At 42.4% G+C, this 21,826-nt stretch overlaps 3 protein-coding genes across 3 annotated transcripts; 1 reads left to right on the top strand and 2 right to left on the bottom strand.

Annotated features, from left to right (window-relative positions):
* Window positions 1-1,370: 1,370 nt before the first annotated feature.
* LOC139207336 (transmembrane emp24 domain-containing protein 9) lies at window positions 1,371-7,061 on the bottom strand. The gene is made up of 5 exons (XM_070837022.1): window positions 6,901-7,061; window positions 4,544-4,644; window positions 4,308-4,433; window positions 3,971-4,117; window positions 1,371-3,767 (listed from the first exon to the last, which is right to left on the bottom strand). Exons 1-5 carry the CDS (start codon window positions 7,046-7,048, stop codon window positions 3,618-3,620), a joined length of 672 nt encoding a protein of 223 aa, XP_070693123.1. The 5' UTR covers window positions 7,049-7,061; the 3' UTR covers window positions 1,371-3,617.
* Window positions 7,062-7,955: 894 nt separating this feature from the next.
* On the top strand, window positions 7,956-10,545 carry tmem216 (transmembrane protein 216). Its single transcript, XM_070836617.1, has 6 exons — window positions 7,956-7,970; window positions 8,514-8,527; window positions 8,689-8,782; window positions 9,681-9,773; window positions 10,001-10,202; window positions 10,329-10,545. The coding sequence occupies exons 1-6, from the start codon at window positions 7,961-7,963 to the stop codon at window positions 10,342-10,344; spliced, it is 429 nt and encodes a 142-aa protein (XP_070692718.1). The 5' UTR covers window positions 7,956-7,960; the 3' UTR covers window positions 10,345-10,545.
* Window positions 9,315-14,635, bottom strand: LOC139206993 (transmembrane emp24 domain-containing protein 9-like). Its single transcript, XM_070836616.1, has 6 exons — window positions 14,486-14,635; window positions 13,415-13,515; window positions 13,113-13,235; window positions 12,845-12,991; window positions 12,362-12,477; window positions 9,315-10,364 (listed from the first exon to the last, which is right to left on the bottom strand). The coding sequence occupies exons 1-6, from the start codon at window positions 14,631-14,633 to the stop codon at window positions 10,361-10,363; spliced, it is 639 nt and encodes a 212-aa protein (XP_070692717.1). The 5' UTR covers window positions 14,634-14,635; the 3' UTR covers window positions 9,315-10,360.
* Window positions 14,636-21,826: the final 7,191 nt, after the last annotated feature.

Here is a 21,826-nt window from a genome sequence, read left to right as displayed (position 1 = left end):
CTAACTCTCTGTGCTAACTGTCTATGCTAACTCTCTGTGCTAACTGTCTATGCTAACTCCATGCTAACTGTCTATGCTAACTCTCTGTGCTAACTATCTATGCTAACTGTCTTTGCTAACTCTTTGGCCTTCAGCTCGGCACGTTTACACCCTGGAAACATTTGCTCAGTAATTTAAACAGTCTGAATCCATATTTCTAGCCTGCTGTGTGTGTGTGTGTGTGTGTGTGTGTGTGTGTGTGTGTGTGTGTGTGTGTGTGTGTGTGTGTGTGTTAGCTGGCAGCCTCCCTCTCGTTAACCGTTACTGTACACGTAGCATGTAGCGGTTCACTCTCTCCGCCGCTCCGGGTTCAACCCGCTTTTCGCCCCCTTTTCACGTTAATTTATCTGAGACTTCGTCTGCCGCCGGGCGCCCGTTAACCGTTGAAGTTTAGTGAAAAATAAACATTAACGCGACAACAACCGACCGCCGGAATATTTCACCATATTTTCAGGCTGGAAAATACCAAACAGAAGCCGATTGTGCTGCTGTCCGACCCGAATATGAGTCCGATGGGGAACGGCGGAACTTAGTTTTACAGGTTCCTACCATTGTGTGTTTTTTTTTTTTTTAACATTAAAGGGATATTACACACACATATTATGTTTTTAAATACACCCTTAATTTGATTTTCACAGATTGGTAAAAACGGATTACATTTAATTTGGGTTACTTAATCATATTGCAAAATATAAGTAACCAGATGACATATGAAAAAAAATGGGATTATTGTTAAATTATCAAGGATTACTTGGTTGCATCTTTAAAATATGACCACTTTAAAAATAATTAACTAATTAGCTAAGATAAGAAAATAATTAACTACACCTGGAGTTTGTGTCTAGGATACAATAAATTTTATTTCCATTGAAAATGTTTTGATGTTTTGTTTAAAGAGAAAAAAGAAATATTTCTGGCTACGTCCATTTTTTGCTTATGAGGTTCAATATTTTCATTTAAATGTTTGTTTCGCGAAGAATACAAGTATTTAGATTATATTTTCATCTGTAATCCCAAGGATTGTGTAGCTACTTCCAAAATGTCTTTATATTCAGTAACGTCTACATTTCAAAGTAAGTCTATTATTAGCAGTAATATTTTCAGACTGACAGAAATGACTAAAAACCAGTTGTTTCTCAGGAAATGCTGAGATCATTTACTCTGGTGAAAGTAGTAACATCACAGTGTAGAAATACTTTGTTACATGCAAAAGTCGTGCATTTAAACTTCACTCCAGTACAAAAGTATTAGCATTAGCAAAAATACCAGTTACCCTTTAAAAGTGACCTCATGAGAAGAATAAAAGAATAAAAGAAACTCCGTCTCAGTCCTTTAAACCAAATGTGACAAAACTTTATTTCGAGTGCAAGTTTAGACCGATTTCACATGGACAGAATCTCTCTAAAAATAAAATATATTCAAGCTCCCCCTCTCCAGCCTAAACCAACCGATTCTAACCAAGCAAAACATTTCTGAACCCTACCAGCAACAGAAGACTGTTAAACACAAACCACCAGAAAATAAAAAGACGGAATAAAAACAAAGTCTTTACAGCTGAAGTAAGAATAAAACGACGGAGCGTTGCGTCGTCCTCAAAAGCTTCTTTAAGGTCTGACAGCTGCTTTTCATTCCTCAGATTCAGGCTCATTTTTATTTCTCTTCTCGTGTTTTTACTGAACAAACTCGATGTGGAAGCTGAATATTATAAAACTCAACTTTACACGACAGGTTGTTGTTTAATAAGAGTGGAAAACCTTGAGGTAAAGGATCATCTGAGCGGTTTCAGGCGCTGGTGGTGACGCAGCACAGAGGGATTTTTAAACTCAGTGTTTTTCTTCAGCAGATCCTGATTTTTCTTCTGCACAGAGAAGAAGCGCAGAGCAGAAAGTTCTGGTGCAGAAAAACAAACACAGATTAAACAGATCGATGCAGAGGGGCGTCTCTGGCAGCGTCGGAGCAAACTGGCATCTGATTAACAGATAACTTCAGTATTTTTAAATCTTTTGGGCTCTGCGAGGTAAAATTACTGTTTTTGTCAATGGAGTCTGGTGTGTTTAAAGAGGCTGTTGTGGGTACGCTGTGTTGGCCGAGGTGATCTACTGGACCAGTTCCAACACTTTTAGTGCCACCAGGATTTGAACGGAGAGGACTCAGGGTTAGAAACAGTGGAGTTTTCCTTAAATGGACGCCTGAAGATCTAAATCCTCTTTTCTGTCCAGCTCCTAAAAGTCCTCTCTGAACGTTCTGTTTGTGCTTCCATCGAATCTGAAGAGCTGTGATCAAATGATTAGTTGATCAACAGAAAATTAATCTGCAACTATTTGAAAATCGCACCATCAAAATGACGCTCTGGTTCCAGCTCCTCACGCTGTAAACTGATTATCTTTGGGTTTCAGGCGGACGTCTGGACGCGTCACCTCGAGCTCCGGGAAACGTTTTACAGACCAAACCGACAATCGATGAATGCAGGAAATGATCAGCAGATACGCCGACGATGCCTCCACCAGCAAACCAACACCGAGCCAGCATCAGGCTGACGGACACGTACATTCAGTTTGGACACAGTGAAAATGTGGATTCACTCATGTGCAGTAACAAACAGGAAACGCTTGGCTGGAAAAATAAAAGAGGAATCCGACGGGCTCGACAGCCGAGTTTCCACCTGCATGAATATTTTAACCAGCTGAAACTTTTTTTTTTCTTTTAGCATTGCTGCTGAATATTCTGGTGACGTGAAAAAAACCAAACGAGCTGAGAGCTGTAGAGGAGCCAGAAATCAGTGTTCGATATTTAAATAACAGGCGGCGGCGCCGAGAGGAGCTCCGATCCACACTGTGAGGAAGATGCTGCTGCACAGACCCCGTGTGTCTTAGCCTGGTAGCGTTAGCATGGCGTGGGGGGGGGGGCAGAACGAGCAAAGACATAAAGAAGGAACGTTTGGAGAATCTAACGAAGCCGATCGCTTCTCTGCCATCACGTTTTTGTAGCTACGTCCTCGCCGACCTCCCACACGGTGATCTCCCTGCCTGATACTGGGTGAAGACGGTCAGCAGGTTCTTCACGTAAACCAATCAGCTGCTTCTTCATGTACATCATCTCTAGTGGCCAGTAACACATCTTGTACTCATCACAGTGAGTACGGAGGAGGAAAAAGGGCAAATTAATCCAAAACACAAATACAGAGACTCTATGGGCCTGACAGGCAGAGACTGGGGGGGGATCTTAGGACAAGTAATGGAAGTAGGATTGTGTGGTAGAAAACCTGTCTGTGGAATAAATAGTTGTTGCTTTGTCCCTGATAGTCTACTGCAGATGTGAGGGGCTCATTACAAACAGGCTTGGTGAGGAAACTCTTGTAATAATATTAATAATCATAAGAACCATCTACAGATGTCGTTTGAGCCGAATCGTGCAGCTGGATTTCTCTGCATCCCGTCTTCCTCTGACAGCAGCGACCGCCGCCGCCGCAGCTCAGTACTGCATCACTCAGTAGAGATCAAACACACACACACACACACTCTCTCTCTCTCTCACACACACACACACACTCACACACACACACACACACACACACACAGTTACACCAGTTTCTTGGCCTCGAAGAAGCTCTTGAGGTGTCTCATCTGCCAGATGCCGATGGCCACCAGGATGAGGGTCTGAACGATGGACCACCAGAGGACCCGCTGGTTGGTGCTTTCGCTGGTCTGACGGAAACGCTCCTCACGGTACTGAGAGGGGACAGACAGGCAGACAGACAGACAGACAGACAGGCAGACAGACAGACAGACAGACAGGCAGACAGGCAGACAGGCAGACAGACAAGCAGAGTGAATTTACTGTGTTCTTTTGAATTTTAATGTTTAATGTGGCGCTTTCCTGCCAACTTCGATGCTGACGTGTTGGTTTCTTGGTTCTAAAGACAAAGACTGACCCTCTGGTAGTTCTGCTCCTTCTGGATCTGGTCCACCTGCTCCACCAGCTGTCGGACTCTCAGCTGCAGCTCCGTCAGTTTGTCTTTGGCAGCGATCTCGGCGTAGTTGTTGGCGTGTTCGCCCACCTGGATGTCCAGGTGAACCCTCTGCGACACAAGTGAGTGATGAGCCTCAAATGAGTCAAACTAAAGCGCATCAGCTTCAACGTGAGCAAACATACGGCTGAATAACTTGGTGGTTATCTGGTTATGACAAATGTTCCTACTGCCAGTGAACACAGCACCACAAAAAGATCTAACCGCGGCACTAAATGCACCACGAGCGGCGTCTCCTCACCAGCATGCCCCCGGCGAACAGGGAGAACTTGGAGGAGTTGGAGTGCAGACAGATCTGATGCTCTCCAGGTGTGTGTGACGTGAAGGTGAACCGCCCCTCTGAGCCGTACTGCCGAGACAGAATCACCTGCAGAAAACACACAGACCAGGTAAATCGTGCTGCAGCGACAAGCTGATGATGATGATGATGATGATGATGATGATGACGACGTCAGCCTGTTTAAGCTTTCTGTTCACCTTGTCATCAGGATCTTTAACTTCCACAAACATCCCCAGACCCTGAGTGGCCGGCAGGTACTCTTCTTTCTGTTTGTCATACAGCTGAGTCCGATAGTTACCTGAGAGGGGGGAGGGGGAGAGACAGGGGGAGGGAGAGAGAGAGAGAGAGAGAGAGAGAGAGAGAGAGACAGGGAGAGAGAGAGAGAGAGAGAGAGAGAGAGAGAGAGAGAGAGAGAGAGAGAGAGAGAGGGAGGGAGAGAGAGAGAGAGACAGAGAGAGAGAGAGAGAGACAGACAGACAGACAGACAGACAGACAGACGGGTCGTGGTTATTATGTTATCTAATAATGTAAATTGTAGTAATATAGTCTCTCGTGTTGATGTGAAATAAAAACCAGCCTCATTTTTCTTAGATAAGTAAATAGTAAAAATCCTCCTTCAAACCTTTACAGGAGGAAAAGTAGAAAACTAGAAGTGCTCATTCTGCAGAATGACCCATTAAAGAATATTATATTACTGAATTATAATGTTGCAGCTTATTACACTGCTGGGTAGCTTCAGTTTCACTGTGGGATCAATAAAGTTTTATCTTCATCAATAATCTTTTACATGATGATTACATTTTGTATCATTGATCAAAATCTGCAGATTAACTTGTAAATACTGCAGCAGAGTAAAAAGTACGATATAATGAGTGGAGTACACGAGGCTCATACACCTCCCCAACGCCACATTAACTAAATAAGCGCTCGGGTCCTCCAGAGGACATTTCCAGAGCTCTTGTCCACATCTCGTGTTCTTTAAGGGTCACATGATGCCACCAGAGCTGCACCGCTTCTCAAGGTTAAAACGCTCTGAGAAGGAAAGTACGAGGACTTCTGAGCTGAAGTTATTTAGTCACACATGATTTAATGTTGACCAAAGAAACCGGCTCACGTTAGACTGGCTCTTACAGTTCATCAAGAAAAACAGCGGAAGTGTTAAACTGCATTAAGAGTCTCTGTGTTGGTTTGTGTTGTAGGTCTGCATGAATAAACAACAAGACTAAACTCAACTCAAACACCGTGTTTTGTGTTTTGATGCTCAGACAACTTAGCAGCCAACCATTATCAGGTCCCCCCCCCCCGCAGACTTAGAGGAGGTCATCCATGCTTCACTCTTCCAGACTTCACTACTGTGAAGCTCTTTGCTCTGGAATCAGCAGGCTGAATATCCACAGACTGCAGCTTTTAACAGGCACTAAGAGAAGCAGCCACATCACGCTGATCCTCGCTGGCCGTCACTGCTTACCTGAGAGTTTTAGACCCTTACAGTTTTAAGGCCTTGTAAGGTCCTGCTAACTCCCTGTGAGCCCGACTGGAGCCTGAGACCCTCCAGCAGGATCCTACTGATGGTTCCAAGAGCTCCACTCGTCTCTAAAGATGCAAACTGTATCTCCTATTAAATCTGTTCTTAAGATTCATTTTTATCGTTTGGCTTTTTCTTAACTGTTGTGCTTTCATGTGTGTGTACGTCTATATTCTAGCTGTTATATCTTCAGTTTTTCAATCTTCACTTATTGTTATCTGTTAGAACTTGTTTTCTTAAAGGTGCTACGTATATTAAATTATTAATGTTTGTATATTCAAAATATGAATATGTCATATAAAGACTCAATCATCCTCACTAATACAACTAGTGAGGCTGTGATTCTACATTTATGACCGAAGGTGAAAGGAAAAGTTTGCAGGGTCCTTCACAGGTAGGAGGATATAACACACACACACACACACACACACACACACACACACACACACACACACACACACACACTTCCTGTCAGTGTCACCCTCTCTGATTCATCCACGTCTTGCTGTATTTGCACAAGCAGGTGAGCTGTTAGAGGGCAGTCAGGTGCATTAACACCTGGAGTTAAACCACCCTGTTAAATAACTTCAACATGTGAAGCACTAGTTATTAAAGCACTGCTGTGTGTGTGTGTGTGTGTGTGTGTGTGTGTTCATGGGTTTCTTTAATGGCGGGTACATATTACCTTACATTAGTTTAATGGCTGAACGTGTTTCCTGCAGCTAAAACACGACATACGAGAGTCAACATGTAGAAAACGTTACATAAATGTGAACAATGCTGTTGCTTTAAGATTAGATTCAGATTTAACGCTGAAGATAAATGTAAATGTACATTTGGTTGATTATTATCAGAGTGTGTGACTGTGTTTTCTTACTGGCTGTAAATGAACACATCAGCAGCGACGAACCGATTTTCTATGAACACGAAAGACAACTTTAGCTCAGTTAGCCGATTAGCTAACTAGCTAAAGTTGGTGAGCTAGCCGTTAGCATTAGCCGGTGACTTCCTCTCACCGCTGACACTCACCGATGATCATCGTCTCGTCCGGGATCTCCTCTATGAAACATTTCTTCTCCGTCTCTCCGATGTGAAAGTACAAAGAGGAGACGACGCTGTAGAAAACGTTCAGAAGTAAAACTGGCAACACACACGACCGCATCCTGACAGACACCATCTTCCTGCCGGGAGAGAGCTCGACTGGGCATGCGCGGACACAGCAGTGCCACGTAAGCCATCCCACGGCTGTAGCCAATCAGCGTGTCGCAAGAGGCCGCTGGGCCTTGTAGTTCTTATACCTTTGGCCTATTTAGATTAAAGTTATCTCTTTATTTATATTATCTATTTGTATTTCATATTTTTTTGATTTTATTAGCATTTTGTTATATTGACAAAATATTATAGTTTCGCAAAAGTAAATAACTTAACCATTCAGCACTCACAAACACTCTTATTAACTATATAAAACAACTTATTACTATTTTGTTACACCCACTCCCTAAGATGCGGTACTTCACTGCTGTTGTTGTTTGAGGTGGTTCTACTTTTTAAACTACTTCATACACTGCCTGTCATCTTATTTTGAAATAATGCTTCACATACTTTAAAATAGTCACATTAGTCTGTAAGAGTCTCACCTGAAAGACAACCTGGTAACTACACCTGTTAAATAAATGTAGTGCAGCACAGGACTCGAGCAGCTGCAGTAGTAGCAGTAGTACTACTACTACTACTAGTAGTAGTAGAAGTAGTACTAGTAGTAGTAGTAGTACTAGCAGTAGTAGCAGTTTTCTTTGTAATTATTGTATTCAGTGTACATTTTGTTTTTCTGTATATATTATGTTTATTTAATTTTCTATTTCTTTAACTGTGTGCTTTGTCTGTCCCCTTGAGCTGCTGTAACAGCAAACTTTCCCCACTGAGGGATCAATAAACGTTATCTTATCTTATCAGTACTAGTAGTATTGATAATAGTCACAGTAGTAGTACCACATGTCGCCTGGAGGGGGAAACACCTCAACGCGCTCCAGTTGAACTCAGAGACGAAGAAGAGCCACTTCCGCCCAAGCCGTTTCCATGGTAACCAAACATGGCGCCTGGTAAGTCACTTATGCTTTCTGCGGAGAAAAACACTATTCAGGCATTTAATTAGCACAGTTTGTATAATATAGAGTTTCCACAGAGAAATGTGAGTCACAAACATAGAAGAGAACATAGCAACAGGTCCGAACCTCCGCGGCGGCCAGCTAACGCTAATGTTAACGCTGTTAGCCAAATGCTAATGTTAGCTTAGCTTATAGTTAAGATGCCCTCATCAGACATCGACACATGGACTCAACATCATGTTACATGTGCGTTATTTAACAGATTTTAACAACCAAGTCAGCTTTGGCGACCTCTGCACCCCAGCAGCATATTACATGAATATTTAAGTTACTGAGGCAGAGATGATACATCAGATAGTTTCTCACCCCGCACATTATTTTGATGTCATTTCTGTTATTATTGATTTTAATTTTTGTAAATAAGTAGAGCTCAAACCCAAGAGGGCTATGGTGAAATTACTTTCTGAGGAAAACATGTCATTTATTGTGACACCAACCTGCTCCCCTAACTGCTGTGCTTTCTCTTTCTCTCTGCAGGGAGTCAACCAATCGTATCCTTCACAGGAAACTGGTGCAGAGCTGCAGCTGCACATACCTAGTGTGTGTGTGTGTGTGTGTGTGTGTGTGTGTGTGCGTGTGCGTGTGCGTGTGCGTGTGTGTGTGTGTGTGTGTGTGTGTGTCCCTCTATCGTCCTTGACTCTTTCTTCTTCAGCTTTCGTCCACCTCCCTGCAGGTCCTCCTCTACCTGAACTGCTGGTACTTTGCGGCCTTCTACCTGGCAGAGATCCTGATGTTCATCTATAAAGGTGACGTGTTAACAGCTGTTACTCTTTTACAAACCAGAAACCAGCTTCTCCTGGAGAAATGTGGCTGAAAACATGTTTCTCTAATCCCCTACTCATTTTTGATGTTTAAAGGGGCAGTTCACCCCAGAAATCAAAATCACACTTTTCCTCTATTCTGTGGCAGTTTATCGTCTCAGTGGTTTTGGTGTTTTGGAGATATCGGCCGTAGAGATGTCAGACAGCTCATGGAGCTCATGGAATAATATATTTGAACCTCGTTGGGAGCAGTTTCATGTAGGAACTATTTTCTGCCGAACTACACCCGCCAAACCGTCTCACTGCAGATACTCATGGACGCGAAGCTCGTGCTCCTGATGGTGCAGGATAAGAACAGTGATGGTGTCATCATCCCACCTCAGCGGGTTCAGCTCAGTGGACAATAGTTTCTACATGAAACTGATTAGAGGAAAAATATGTGCATTTTACTTTGAGGTGAACTTTGAAGGAATCATTTCTACAGAGAGCTGAATGCAGCCATGTTAGTGTAACAAAGTGAAGTTTCAAACATTAGGAAGTTTTTATTCATTAAAGTGAATAAACAAGGCGCACATGTGAGACAAAGTGCATTCAGTGTACTCAGAGTACGTTCCTACTAATTTTTGGCACATTAGACACGGTGAAGTGTTTTCAGCTCATGATAAAATTACATCTGCAGCACGTACAGCTCCAGATGTCACATCATTTAACATTTCATTCCCTCAAAATCAAACTTTTCTTCTTTGGCGGAGAGATGACTGGCAGCTGAAGGCCGGAGGTCAGAGGTCAGAGGACAGAGGACAGAGGGAGCTCAAAGTGACTTCCTATGTCTTTAACTCACATAAACCTTTTGCACACAATTGTTCTTTGCTCTCGGGTGCAGGGATCCTGCTCCCCTACCCGTCAGATAATCTGGTCCTGGATGTGGTCCTGCTGGTGCTCTTCCTCGGCCTGGAGACTCTCAGGATCTTTTACAGTGAGTGAAATATTCGGCCTGGTAGAAAACACCACACAGAAAGCCGCCTCCCTCCTGTCTAATCAGTAAGCCGAGGATCCACGTTACTGGCACAAATCCACGTGTGATTTGAAGTCAGACGCCGCTTTAGACGGCAGGTTGTTTTTCCGTCGTCCGGTACGTGACGATGAGCTAAGCCGATGTGGCAGCTGCAGCCATCTGACCTCTGTGTGCTCGTGGTTGTTCAGGCTGGAAGGGGAACCTGTGCGAGCGCTCTCTGGCCTCCAGCGCGTCGCTCTTCATCCTGCTCCCCTGTGCGGCGCTGGCCGTTTACTACCTGCTGCTGCAGACCTTCGTCCTGCGGCTGGAGTTCCTCCTCTGCGCCGTCCTGCTCTGCTTCTACGGCTTGGAGTTCCTGCTCGGCCTCCTCTCCATATCGGCCTTCTCCAGGTGACCCGCTCCTGATCCTCTGATGTGGGGGGGGGCTCTCAGTCCAGTTAATATCTTTAATTATTCTTCTACATCAGGAAATATTCACGCTGGTTTTGTTTGTCCCTTTCTGTGTTTGTCCCGTAGGTCCAAAGTGTACTGATGAGATGTCTGTGACGTCACCTGAAACAGAGCAGCAGGACGGATCAACGGGGGCTTCTGACGCCATTTTGTAAATAAAAAAAAAGTCTATTTTCATACATGTGATGTTAAAATGTAAATCAGTTTGACATGAAATGTTTTCTACTGTTGGTTTTATGCTTATTGTTGATGCTCAGAACGTGTCGACTCTGAGATCAGGACATTTTTGTGAATAAATTCTGCTTTATTACTAATGATTATGATGTAAATAAGAAGTTTATTCAAAAAGAAGTGCAGAGAGGCATTGGGGTCTAAAAGGAGTTACAGTCTTACATGGCGTCTAAAGGCACTAATGATGGTGATAAAATGTTCCTGTGTGTGGCTGCAGGCTGTCAGACACATTAAACACGTCTAAACTAACTGCTTTTTTATCTCACAGTAAAAATCATCTTTAAGATGTTCATCTGTCCGTTATCCAGGATCAGGTCACATTCAGCTAATGAATCATATCATGAGGAATTAAGAGTCTAGAATATAACAGTAAGTCATCTCTCCTGGTTTCATAGAGTGTCTCACTTGATCACATTTCGTCGGTCGATTGGTTGCAGGAAAAAAACAAACTCTCCTTTGGAGCTTCTAGTTGTCAAAATTAGGTCAAAGTTTACACGTCTGGATTATGAAATACTGGAGGGCTTTTAATTTGAGACAACAGACACAGGAAGTAACTCAAACCATTTTGTGACGCCCCAGAAAATAGAGATTTAGATTTAAAAGTCAATATCATGAACATGTGATGACTGATCTTTGGTCGGGTGCAGTCTTAAAGTCTTTCACTGGAAACATCCCTGCACAGATGAGCAGCATCGTTTGATGGAGTCTGTCAGATCTCACCGGCCGCTGACACACGACTTCAAAGTCATTTCAGCAAATGAAGACTGATTTTAACTTTCCCCATAAAGACTTCTTCTCCAAACTCATCACTTCTATGGAAGAGCAGGATCCGCCTGAACCTCTCAGAACTGAAGAACGCTGTCGTCTCTGTCAAATACAGGAATAATCTCAAAGATTTATGCTCTGACTCTTCAGATTAGGATTCCCTGAAGCAACAGAGGGAGTCTGATCGGGGGAACATTTAGTTAGTGATGGTGAGATGAAGCTTCATGAAGCATTGAAGCTTTCCATCCAATTGTGTCACACATGGGTCGAAGCTTCATGGTGCTTCATTTGCTCTACTGCGCCATCAAGTGGACAAATAAAGGTAAGACAGCCAGAGTGGTTAAAGTGACACCATGGCTTCACTATGTGAAGCTTCATTCATTCATTCATTCATTCATTCATTCATCTTCTACTGCTTAGTCCCACTGAGGGGTCGCGGGGGGTCATCAACACGAGCCTCGATTCGCGCTTCACAGAAAAAATCTTGGATTACTCGACACGCTCCGAAGCCTCGGCACGGGAGGACACATCACTGCATTTAGTTCTACACACTGGATCAAAGTTTACTATGAGATCCTTCAATTTATGTTCATGAACTACACTTTTAATTCCTCCACAGGACTTATTTTACGCGTATTTGCCTCCAGAATGATTCCCAACAGCTAAAACCTCTGTTGTAAATGTAAAACACACACAGGTACACTTGTTTTGGTCATGTGACTTTGTCGTGTTACCTGTTAAACCAGACTTAAAGCGTCTCCTGCTACCATCAGCATGTGGATACCTTGGCCAATGTTCTGTCTTTTTCTCTGCACTCTATTTTCATCCCGTTCAGTACAATCTAAGCATGTACGTGTAATTCAGTCTTTATATACTGCAGCACTGGTTCTAGTTTTGGGGAGAGAAACTTTTCTCTTCTTTTTCCTTTAAAAACTATCAAACTCAAAACGACATCAGTCATCAATCCAACAGCTGAAGTGTGACGCTGAGAGTTTTGAGGACCACAAGGATGTGATACAGGTCAAACACAAAAACAGAAGAAGAAGAAGAAGAAGAAGAAGAAGAAGAGGAGGAGGAGGAGGAGGAGGATGACATAACGTTACCAGGAGTTGGTGTACCAGGTGATCATGGCCACCACGTAGAGCGATCGGGCCACAGGCCACCAGAAGATCCACATGTTGGTGTTGTGGTTGACCTCATGGAAATGTTGCTCTCTTAACTGAGAGACAGACAGTCAGTCAGTCAGTCAGTCAGACAGACAGACAGACAGACAGACAGACAGACAGACAGACAGACAGACAGACAGACAGACAGACAGACAGACAGACAGATAGACAGACAGACAGACAGACAGACAGACAGACAGACAGCACAGCGTCAACACTCAAACAGTTTATACAACAGTTGTCTTGTTTTAAGTTAGAGACTAGAGATTAGCTAGAAACAGCTGGTTTGAAATGCACATCCCTTTTCCTCAACAGTGAGGGCGACCACAAGATGCTGCTGAAAGGTCCAGAATAAATCTGGTAAGAAAGCCTTGACACACACACACACACACACAGAGACACAGACACACACACACTGACCCTCTGGTAGTCCAGCTCTCTGAGGATCTGTTGGACCTGCTCGGTCAGCTGTCGGACTCTGAGCTGCAGCTCCGTCAGTTTGTCTTCGGCAGCGATCTTTGTGTAGTTGTTGGTGCGTTCGCCCACTCTGATGTCCAGGTGAACTGTCTGCGCAGCAGGAAGGAAAATTATCTTTCTACATCACATTTAATACGTAATAAAAGCATTAAAGAACGACAAAAAAGCAGCAGTCTTGCAGTCGGATGAACAGAAAATGATGTCGTCTCACCAACAGGCCTCCAGGAAACAGGGGGCGCTGTGAGCTGGACCGCAGGCAGATTTGGTATCGACCTGGTACCCATGATCTAAACTCGAAGGTTCCCGCTGAGCCGTACGACCGAGAAAGCACCAACTGGAGGACACACAGAGAGACACTGAAGACAGCAGACACAGCACACACACACATCTGGCTGCTCACTTTAGACCACGTTCACACTAAGCCAGCAGCACCTGAACATGCTGTTTAAACCATCACTTTCTGAGATCCAGCTGTGTATTAAATGAATATACTGTACTCTATTCAGGACAAACCTTATTATCTGGATCTGTAGCAACAACGAATATCCCGAGGTCCTGAGGTGTCGGCAGGTGTTTGTCCCTGTGTTTATCATACAGCTGAATCCGATAGTTACCTGCAAAAACAGAGATGAAAACAGAATGAGACACGTCCAACACATTACTTAAAGGGTAACTCTAGTAATCCTGGCCCTTATTTTTATATATCCTGGTGTCCACCAGACTCAATTAACAAAAACAGTAATTTTACCTCACAGAAAAGGGTCGTTTGAGGTCCACCATTGCCTGGATCGGCTAGTTTGTATGTGTTCTTGTGTGTTATAGAAATATTGTGCTGGATCCAAACTAACCCTTTATAACACCAAAGTCACACAATAACACAAACTAACTGATCAACACCAGCCACTCCCACAGTCTGCGAAACAAAATCAGTGTTTTAGTGAATGTAGTCTGGTGTGTGTGCTGTTTGTGGTTAAACCAAAAGGATCTTCCAGGTCTCTCTCTGTAGGGATCCTTTCCATGATGCTGTCACACACTTAGAATAACACTCTGAGCCTGTCAGTGGATCAAACAAGCTCTTTTAGTGGACCTACTGTGATCAGGTGCAGTTGTCCCACAGGATCACGCTGCAGCCGCTGATCTTGATTTTTCTTCACTGGCTCCTCATTAAATTCAAGGTTCTTGTGATCACTCATATAAGACTCACTTTATATTATTAAATAAACATACTGAGGAAATGAAGTATCATCTAAAGTCAAAGTATAAAAAGTTACAGTAACATATTAACATATAAGCAGTAATTCAACACAAGTTTTGCATCATATTGTTTAAAGCTGATCATATATCTGTTGGCAGAATCTGAATTTGTAAAGACACAAGTGACAAAAGCTGTACCTCAAATTATATTTACAGTACTTGAGTAAATGTACTTAACATCACAGCTTTTCATACTGTTTAGTGGAGTAGAATAAACTAATAGTTCAGTGAGTGAAGGTGATACTGTTAGCTAAAGTTAGCTAAAGTTAAAGCTAATGTTAGCTAAAGCTGCTGGGCTAACCGGAAGTGGTGTTTCGTTAGAAAGCTCACCGGTGAGCTGCGTGTCGTCCGGTATCTCCTCTGTGAAACATTTCCTCTCCGCCGCTCCGATGTTAAAGTACAAACAGGAGACGAAGCTGTAGAAAAAGTTCAGAAATAAAACTGTCAACACGAACGAGTTGGTCCCGACAGGCGCCATCATCAGGCTGCGACTGAGTCTGCGCAGAAGCACAGGCTGCGACTGAGTCTGCGCAGAAGCACAGGCTGCTGGGTGTTGTAGTTCGTAGAGTATTTCAATAATAGGAGGGTTTTTTTGTATTTTTTTGTTATTTATTTTTAAACTTTATTCGGAACAATTCCGTACATTACAGTTTCAGGTAGGAATATTGATTTTACATTATTCAGTCCAACATAAACACATTAAAAACAGCGAGGCTTTACTATGAAGTAAAAAGTAAAGAAGATGCTCAGAAAAATTAAAATAAAATCAGCACACAGACAAAAATAAATGTAACACTCTTTCTGTCCACAGCCAAACATCTATCAGGGGGACGTTTATTTTCTCACTGTGTATAAAGAAGGGTCTGGATCGATGGAGCTCACTTTCTGAACTTCAGGTGAATGTTGAAATCAATATGTTTGATGTAATGCCTTATTTTAGTCAAGATAACAATGATGTTAAAATGTTCTATTCATTATCATTGGAAGAATGCTCAGGAGCCAAGCAGCTTTCCTGCCCTTTACTAATAAATTAGCTTGTGAAAGTGTGGATGCTGTTGACAAAGGATTGTTTTCCCGCTCAAAAGCTCTGGATGACATTCTGCTGATCTGATCTGTAGCGTGTCTGATTTCTCCCGATGGTTTGTGGACCGCCATTTTGAAGCCTCGAGTTTGGCTTTACGGGCGTCAGAAGTGACGTTCACTCCAAGAAGCCCTCCTCTGATTGGTCAGTGAGCAGGTAGCCCCGCCCCCCTCTTCCTGGTGTACCTTCCTCTAAATGGACCATCACTGACTACATGAACGTCCTGCTGTGCCGAAGAAGACAGTAAACTAGAGACTGAGAGCAGAAACTGTTCACTGAGCTGATAAATCAGGAGAGAAGTCTCCTCATTTCCTCATTGACTTCCATCCAATCAGACTCCTGTTTGGAGCCAGTGGAGTCGCCCCCTGCTGGACACTAGAGAGGATGCTTCACTTTTTCCCGCCGAGTAATGAGCGGGACACCGTACAGCGGCGTCCGCCTGTCGGTGTTCGTTTTGCAATAATGACCAGCTTCACGTACATTATCCTGCTCATTCATACTAAAGAAATCAATAATTTGACACAAAATTTTGATTTAAAACTAATTTTATTGCCGTCACGATTTGACCAATTGACCAATCAGAATCAAGTATTCAACAAAACTGTTAAATAAAACTTGACTGACGGTTTAAACTAAACAACTGGATAAACTTTGTGCTGTGAAACTTGTGAGAGTTTCCAACAAAGACAAAGTCACTTCCCCACGTCTTGTTTTTTTTTTTGCATATGTTCAGTTTACATAAAGTGGCAGAGCTCTATCAACTTTGGAGGGAAAACTTTTCTTCCTTAAGCCGCCTCTAATCTCAGATGACTAATTTAACAGTAAGCGAACAGGCAGAATGTGACTGCCGGCGTTGAAAAGAGGATAAAGGAAGTTGAATTCTGCCTCGGCCATCAGTGCCGCTCCTCCTGACCTGCGCGTGTTTGTGCTCGCGGGGCATTTGTTCTGCTTGTCAAAGTCGGCGTCCAATTGGGTGAAGCCCGTATTAAAGAGATCAGTGTATTTGCATGTCTCCACAATGGCTGCCTCGCTCGTTTCTCTTTGTGAATATAAAGTAGACAGAACTTAAAGCTGAGAGGTTTCATTACTGAGTCTATCGCAGCCGTGCAGCTCCTGCCACACAAATTAAATTGTGCCACTTTGTTGAACAGCGACCTCCCTTCATAACCGTAGTTTCATCTCCACACGGCGTCCTCAGCCGTCAGAGGCCTTTCACACAAAAGGCACCACGTCATTTACATTTATTCATATTTCCTTTAGACTTGGATCTTAAAGGCCCCTCAGATGATGCTTCATGTTTCAGGAGCGACAGGAATGAACGAAAATGTGATGAAATCTCCGTTTTATATTAATACTAATCCAAAATAAATAAATAAAACTCTTTGATAACTTCAATTTATCTGCTTTCTCCCTCCAATTAATTTTATTTTTAAGCATTTTGAGCCGTGCTTCTTCCTAGACTAAACTAAAGATCTTAAAACGTTACCATTTTAAGACAATAAGTGTAAAAAAAATAATAAAGTAATTCAGTATTTTTATATTCTGACAATCTGGAGAAGACTTTTAAAGCGTTTAGGAGGTTGTCTGTTGATAATTTAGTCTTTTTTTATTTTACTTTGGTTGTCTGTGCTGAAAGTCTTCCTGAAATCCATCTTTATTCCTAGAAAGACAGCAGCCAGACGACTGTTTGGAGGTTCAGAGAGACAAAACACTAAAAATAAAACACAAAACACTAAAAATAAAACACAAAACACTAAAAATAAAACACAAAATAGTAAAAATAAAACACAAAACACTAAGAATAAAACACAAAACACTAAAAATAAATCACAAAACACTAAGAATAAAATACAAAACACCAAGAATAAAACACAAAACACTAGAAATAAAACACTAAAACACTAAAAATCCAGCGTTGCACTCACTGGATTAGTCAAATTTAATTTATACAGCCCAAAATCACAAACCACAAAGGAGCTTTAAAAGCTGTAAAACATACGAGCACTTCTGTCCTTAAACCCTCAGATTCAGAGCAGGAAAAACTCAGGAAGAGCAACAGAGAACAGACTGAAATATAATCACAGCATATACAGACGACACTGACACACAATGTCCGATACGTGTAGATTATAAAAGAGAAATTCACAGATTGTTCCTTCATGGAAACAAGAACAAAAGAGACAGAGACAGACAGGAATGGTAATTGTCTCCTTATTTTAAGTGTTGTTTTTTTTCCTTTTTACGTCTTAATGACTCTGTGTGTTTTATAAATAGTTGTATGCGTCTGTTTTCACTCATGGTGAAGAATAATTATGATAATAATAATAATTATATAAAGTCTGGTCCGGCTGCAGTTCTGCTTCCAAGCAGCAGGTGTCAGTGAAGCTCCATCTGTTAGCCCTTCAGACTGGAGGAGGAAGAGGAGGACAAGGGGGCCAGAGAGGAAGCTGAGGAGGAGACGGGATGAAGAGGAGGAGGAGGAGGAAGAGGAGGAAGAGGAGGACAAGGGGGCCAGAGAGGAAGCTGAGGAGGAGATGGGATGAAGAGGAGGAGGAGGAGGAAGAGGAGGAGGAGGAAGAAGAGGAGGAAGAGGAGGAGATGGAACACACCACTATTGTTTTGTGAAAAACTAGTATTCATCACTTCCTGTCCTGGTGTAACACACATCGTCTGCTGGTTTCACGTCCACGAACAAGTTGTAAGATGAGCAGAACAAACAAACGTCAGGTTTCCAGTCACCAGAATAAAGAGGAGAAGATGTCATTGTGCCCAGGTAGCTCACCTGTACCACTGAGGCTCAGTCACAGCTGCTGAGCCTGAGCCGCTGCACGTCACCCCCTCTTTCTTCTACTGTCATATCAAATAAAACAAGGCCAACAAATCATTCTTCTTGTTGTGTATTTGTGACAGTTTTACAGATTATTATTGGTCCATACGTTGAGTATTTTCATTTATTTCTTATATTTGGTGTCCGTCCATCATCCAACCATCATCTATCATCATCCATCATCCAACCATCATCTATCATCATCCATCATCCAACCATCATCCATCCATCATCATCCATCCATCATCATCCATCATCATCCATCCATCATCATCCATCATCTATCATCATCCATCATCATCCATCATCCATCATCATCCATCCATCATCATCCATCATCTATCATCCATCATCCATCCATCATCCATCCATCATCCATCATCTATCATCCATCATCCATCATCCATCATCATCCATCATCCATCATCCATCATCCATCCATCATCCATCATCCATCATTCATCATCCATCCATCATCCATCCATCATCCATCCATCATCCATCCATCATCCATCATCATCCATCCATCATCCATCATCTATCATCTATCATCCATCCATCATCCATCATTCATCATCCATCCATCATCCATCATCCATCCATCATCCATCATCATCTATCATCCATCATCATCCATCATCCATCATCATCCATCATCCACCATCATCCATCATCATCCATCATCCATCATCATCCATCATCATCCATCATCATCCATCATCCATCATCATCCATCATCATCCATCATCATCCATCATCCATCATCATCCATCATCCATCATCATCCATCATCCATCCATCATCATCCATCATCCATCATCCATCATCATCCATCATCCATCATCCATCCATCATCCATCCATCATCATCCATCATCCATCATCCATCATCATCCATCATCCATCATCATCCATCATCCATCATCATCCATCATCATCCATCATCATCCATCCATCATCCATCATCATCCATCATCCATCATCCATCCATCATCCATCCATCATCATCCATCATCCATCATCCATCATCATCCATCATCCATCATCCATCCATCATCCATCCATCATCATCCATCATCCATCATCCATCATCATCCATCATTCATCATCCATCCATCATCCATCCATCATCCATCCATCATCCATCCATCATCCATCATCATCCATCCATCATCCATCATCTATCATCTATCATCCATCCATCATCCATCATTCATCATCCATCCATCATCCATCATCCATCCATCATCCATCATCATCCATCATCCATCATCATCCATCATCCATCATCATCCATCATCCACCATCATCCATCATCATCCATCATCCATCATCATCCATCATCATCCATCATCATCCATCCATCATCCATCATCATCCATCATCCATCATCATCCATCATCCATCATCATCCATCATCATCCATCATCATCCATCATCCATCATCATCCATCATCATCCATCATCCATCATCCATCATCCATCATCATCCATCATCATCCATCATCCATCATCATCCATCATCATCCATCATCCATCATCATCCATCATCATCCATCATCATCCACCATCCATCATCATCCATCATCCATCATCTATCATCATCCATCATCCATCATCCATCATCCATCCATCATCATCCATCATCCATCATCATCCATCATCCATCCATCATCATCCATCATCCATCATCATCCATCATCCATCATCCATCATCCATCATCCATCATCATCCATCATCATCCATCATCCATCATCATCCATCATCATCCATCATCCATCATCATCCATCATCATCCATCATCATCCACCATCCATCATCATCCATCATCCATCATCTATCATCATCCATCATCCATCATCCATCATCCATCCATCATCATCCACCATCCATCATCATCCATCATCCATCATCTATCATCATCCATCATCCATCATCCATCATCCATCCATCATCATCCATCATCCATCATCATCCATCATCCATCATCCATCATCATCCATCATCCATCATCCATCATCCATCCATCATCATCCATCATCCATCATCATCCATCATCCATCCATCATCATCCATCATCCATCATCCATCATCATCCATCATCATCCATCATCATCCATCATCATCCATCATCCATCATCATCCATCATCATCCATCATCCATCATCCATCATCATCCATCATCCATCATCCATCATCCATCATCCATCATCATCCATCATCATCCATCATCATCCATCATCATCCATCATCCATCATCATCCATCATCATCCATCATCCATCATCCATCATCATCCATCATCCATCATCCATCATCCATCCATCATCATCCATCATCCATCATCCATCATCCATCATCCATCCATCATCATCCATCATCATCCATCATCATCCATCATCATCCATCATCCATCATCATCCATCATCCATCATCATCCATCATCCATCATCATCCATCATCCATCATCCATCATCATCCATCATCCATCATCCATCATCCATCCATCATCATCCATCATCATCCATCATCATCCATCATCCATCATCATCCATCATCCATCATCATCCATCATCCATCATCCATCATCCATCCATCATCATCCATCATCATCCATCATCATCCATCATCCATCATCATCCATCATCCATCATCCATCATCCATCATCCATCCATCATCATCCATCATCCATCATCCATCATCCATCATCCATCCATCATCATCCATCATCATCCATCATCATCCATCATCCATCATCATCCATCATCCATCATCATCCATCATCCATCATCATCCATCATCCATCATCATCCATCCATCATCATCTATCATCATCCATCATCCATCCATCATCATCCATCATCATCCATCATCATCCATCATCCATCATCATCCATCATCCATCATCATCCATCATCATCTATCATCATCCATCATCATCCATCCATCATCATCTATCATCATCCATCATCATCATCCATCATCATCCATCATCCATCATCCATCATCCATCATCCATCCATCATCATCCATCATCATCCATCATCATCCATCATCCATTATCATCCATCATCATCCATCCATCATCATCCATCATCATCCATCATCATCCATCATCCATCCATCATCCATCATCATCATCCATCATCATCCATCATCATCCATCATCATGTTTCTGTTGTCTGATCTGAATGATCAGGAATCAGGACACAAAGTTCATTCGCTCTCTGCTCTTAATTATTTCTACATGTGGATATTCTTCTGGTTTTGTCAGTAACTTTGCTTTATATAAGAGATAATTTATGTAAATGAGACTAAAGTGGTTAAAAATGGGGTGAATCAAAAAACAAGATATAAAAACAAACGTAATTATTGTTTGTTTTTCTTGTTATTATTATTCTGATTATTATTGTGGATGTCAGGGAGGCTGCGGTGACCACTAATGAGGATCCAAATACAGAACAGAGATATAAAGTAAGAGCAAAAAGAGGAGAGAAGCAGCTGGGAGGAGAGACAGATGGAGAGGAAGAGGAGAGAGATGAAGATATATGAGCAGGGGGGAGGAGGAGGAGGAGGGAGGATGGTAAGAGACAGACGAGGGGGGGGGCAAGATTGGGACAAAAGAAGAGGATGAGGAGGGAGGATGAGTGGGGAAAGAGAGGAAGAGGAAGCTGCAGTAATGTGTAGCTGCTGTCATTTTTTTATTCTTCAATTAAAGACAGAATAATTAAATAGAATCATTAATTGGGGCATTTAATAATCA

Source organism: Pempheris klunzingeri, chromosome 9 (assembly GCF_042242105.1).
Source record: "Pempheris klunzingeri isolate RE-2024b chromosome 9, fPemKlu1.hap1, whole genome shotgun sequence".
NCBI lineage: Eukaryota > Metazoa > Chordata > Actinopteri > Acropomatiformes > Pempheridae > Pempheris > Pempheris klunzingeri.
Note: the sequence above shows the minus strand (reverse complement) of the source record. Positions and strands in the feature narration are given on the sequence as shown.

What these genes read in the sequence shown, in the direction of transcription:
- LOC139206993 (XM_070836616.1), bottom strand. Translation starts at nt 14,633, where the DNA reads ATGGCGCCTGTCGGGACCAACTCGTTCGTGTTGACAGTTTTATTTCTG. An exon ending in TGTTTCCTGGAGGCCTGTTG is followed by an intron (nt 12,992 to 13,112) that starts GTGAGACGACAT and finishes CCTGCTGCGCAG; the next exon opens with ACAGTTCACCTGGACATCAG. An exon ending in GAGAGCTGGACTACCAGAGG is followed by an intron (nt 12,478 to 12,844) that starts GTCAGTGTGTGT and finishes TCTGTCTCTCAG; the next exon opens with TTAAGAGAGCAACATTTCCA.
- LOC139207336 (XM_070837022.1), bottom strand. Translation starts at nt 7,048, where the DNA reads ATGGTGTCTGTCAGGATGCGGTCGTGTGTGTTGCCAGTTTTACTTCTG. An exon ending in GGACGAGACGATGATCATCG is followed by an intron (nt 4,645 to 6,900) that starts GTGAGTGTCAGC and finishes CCCCCCTCTCAG; the next exon opens with GTAACTATCGGACTCAGCTG. An exon ending in TTAAAGATCCTGATGACAAG is followed by an intron (nt 4,434 to 4,543) that starts GTGAACAGAAAG and finishes TGTTTTCTGCAG; the next exon opens with GTGATTCTGTCTCGGCAGTA.
- tmem216 (XM_070836617.1), top strand. An exon ending in CCTGATGTTCATCTATAAAG is followed by an intron (nt 8,783 to 9,680) that starts GTGACGTGTTAA and finishes TCTCGGGTGCAG; the next exon opens with GGATCCTGCTCCCCTACCCG. An exon ending in GACTCTCAGGATCTTTTACA is followed by an intron (nt 9,774 to 10,000) that starts GTGAGTGAAATA and finishes GTGGTTGTTCAG; the next exon opens with GCTGGAAGGGGAACCTGTGC.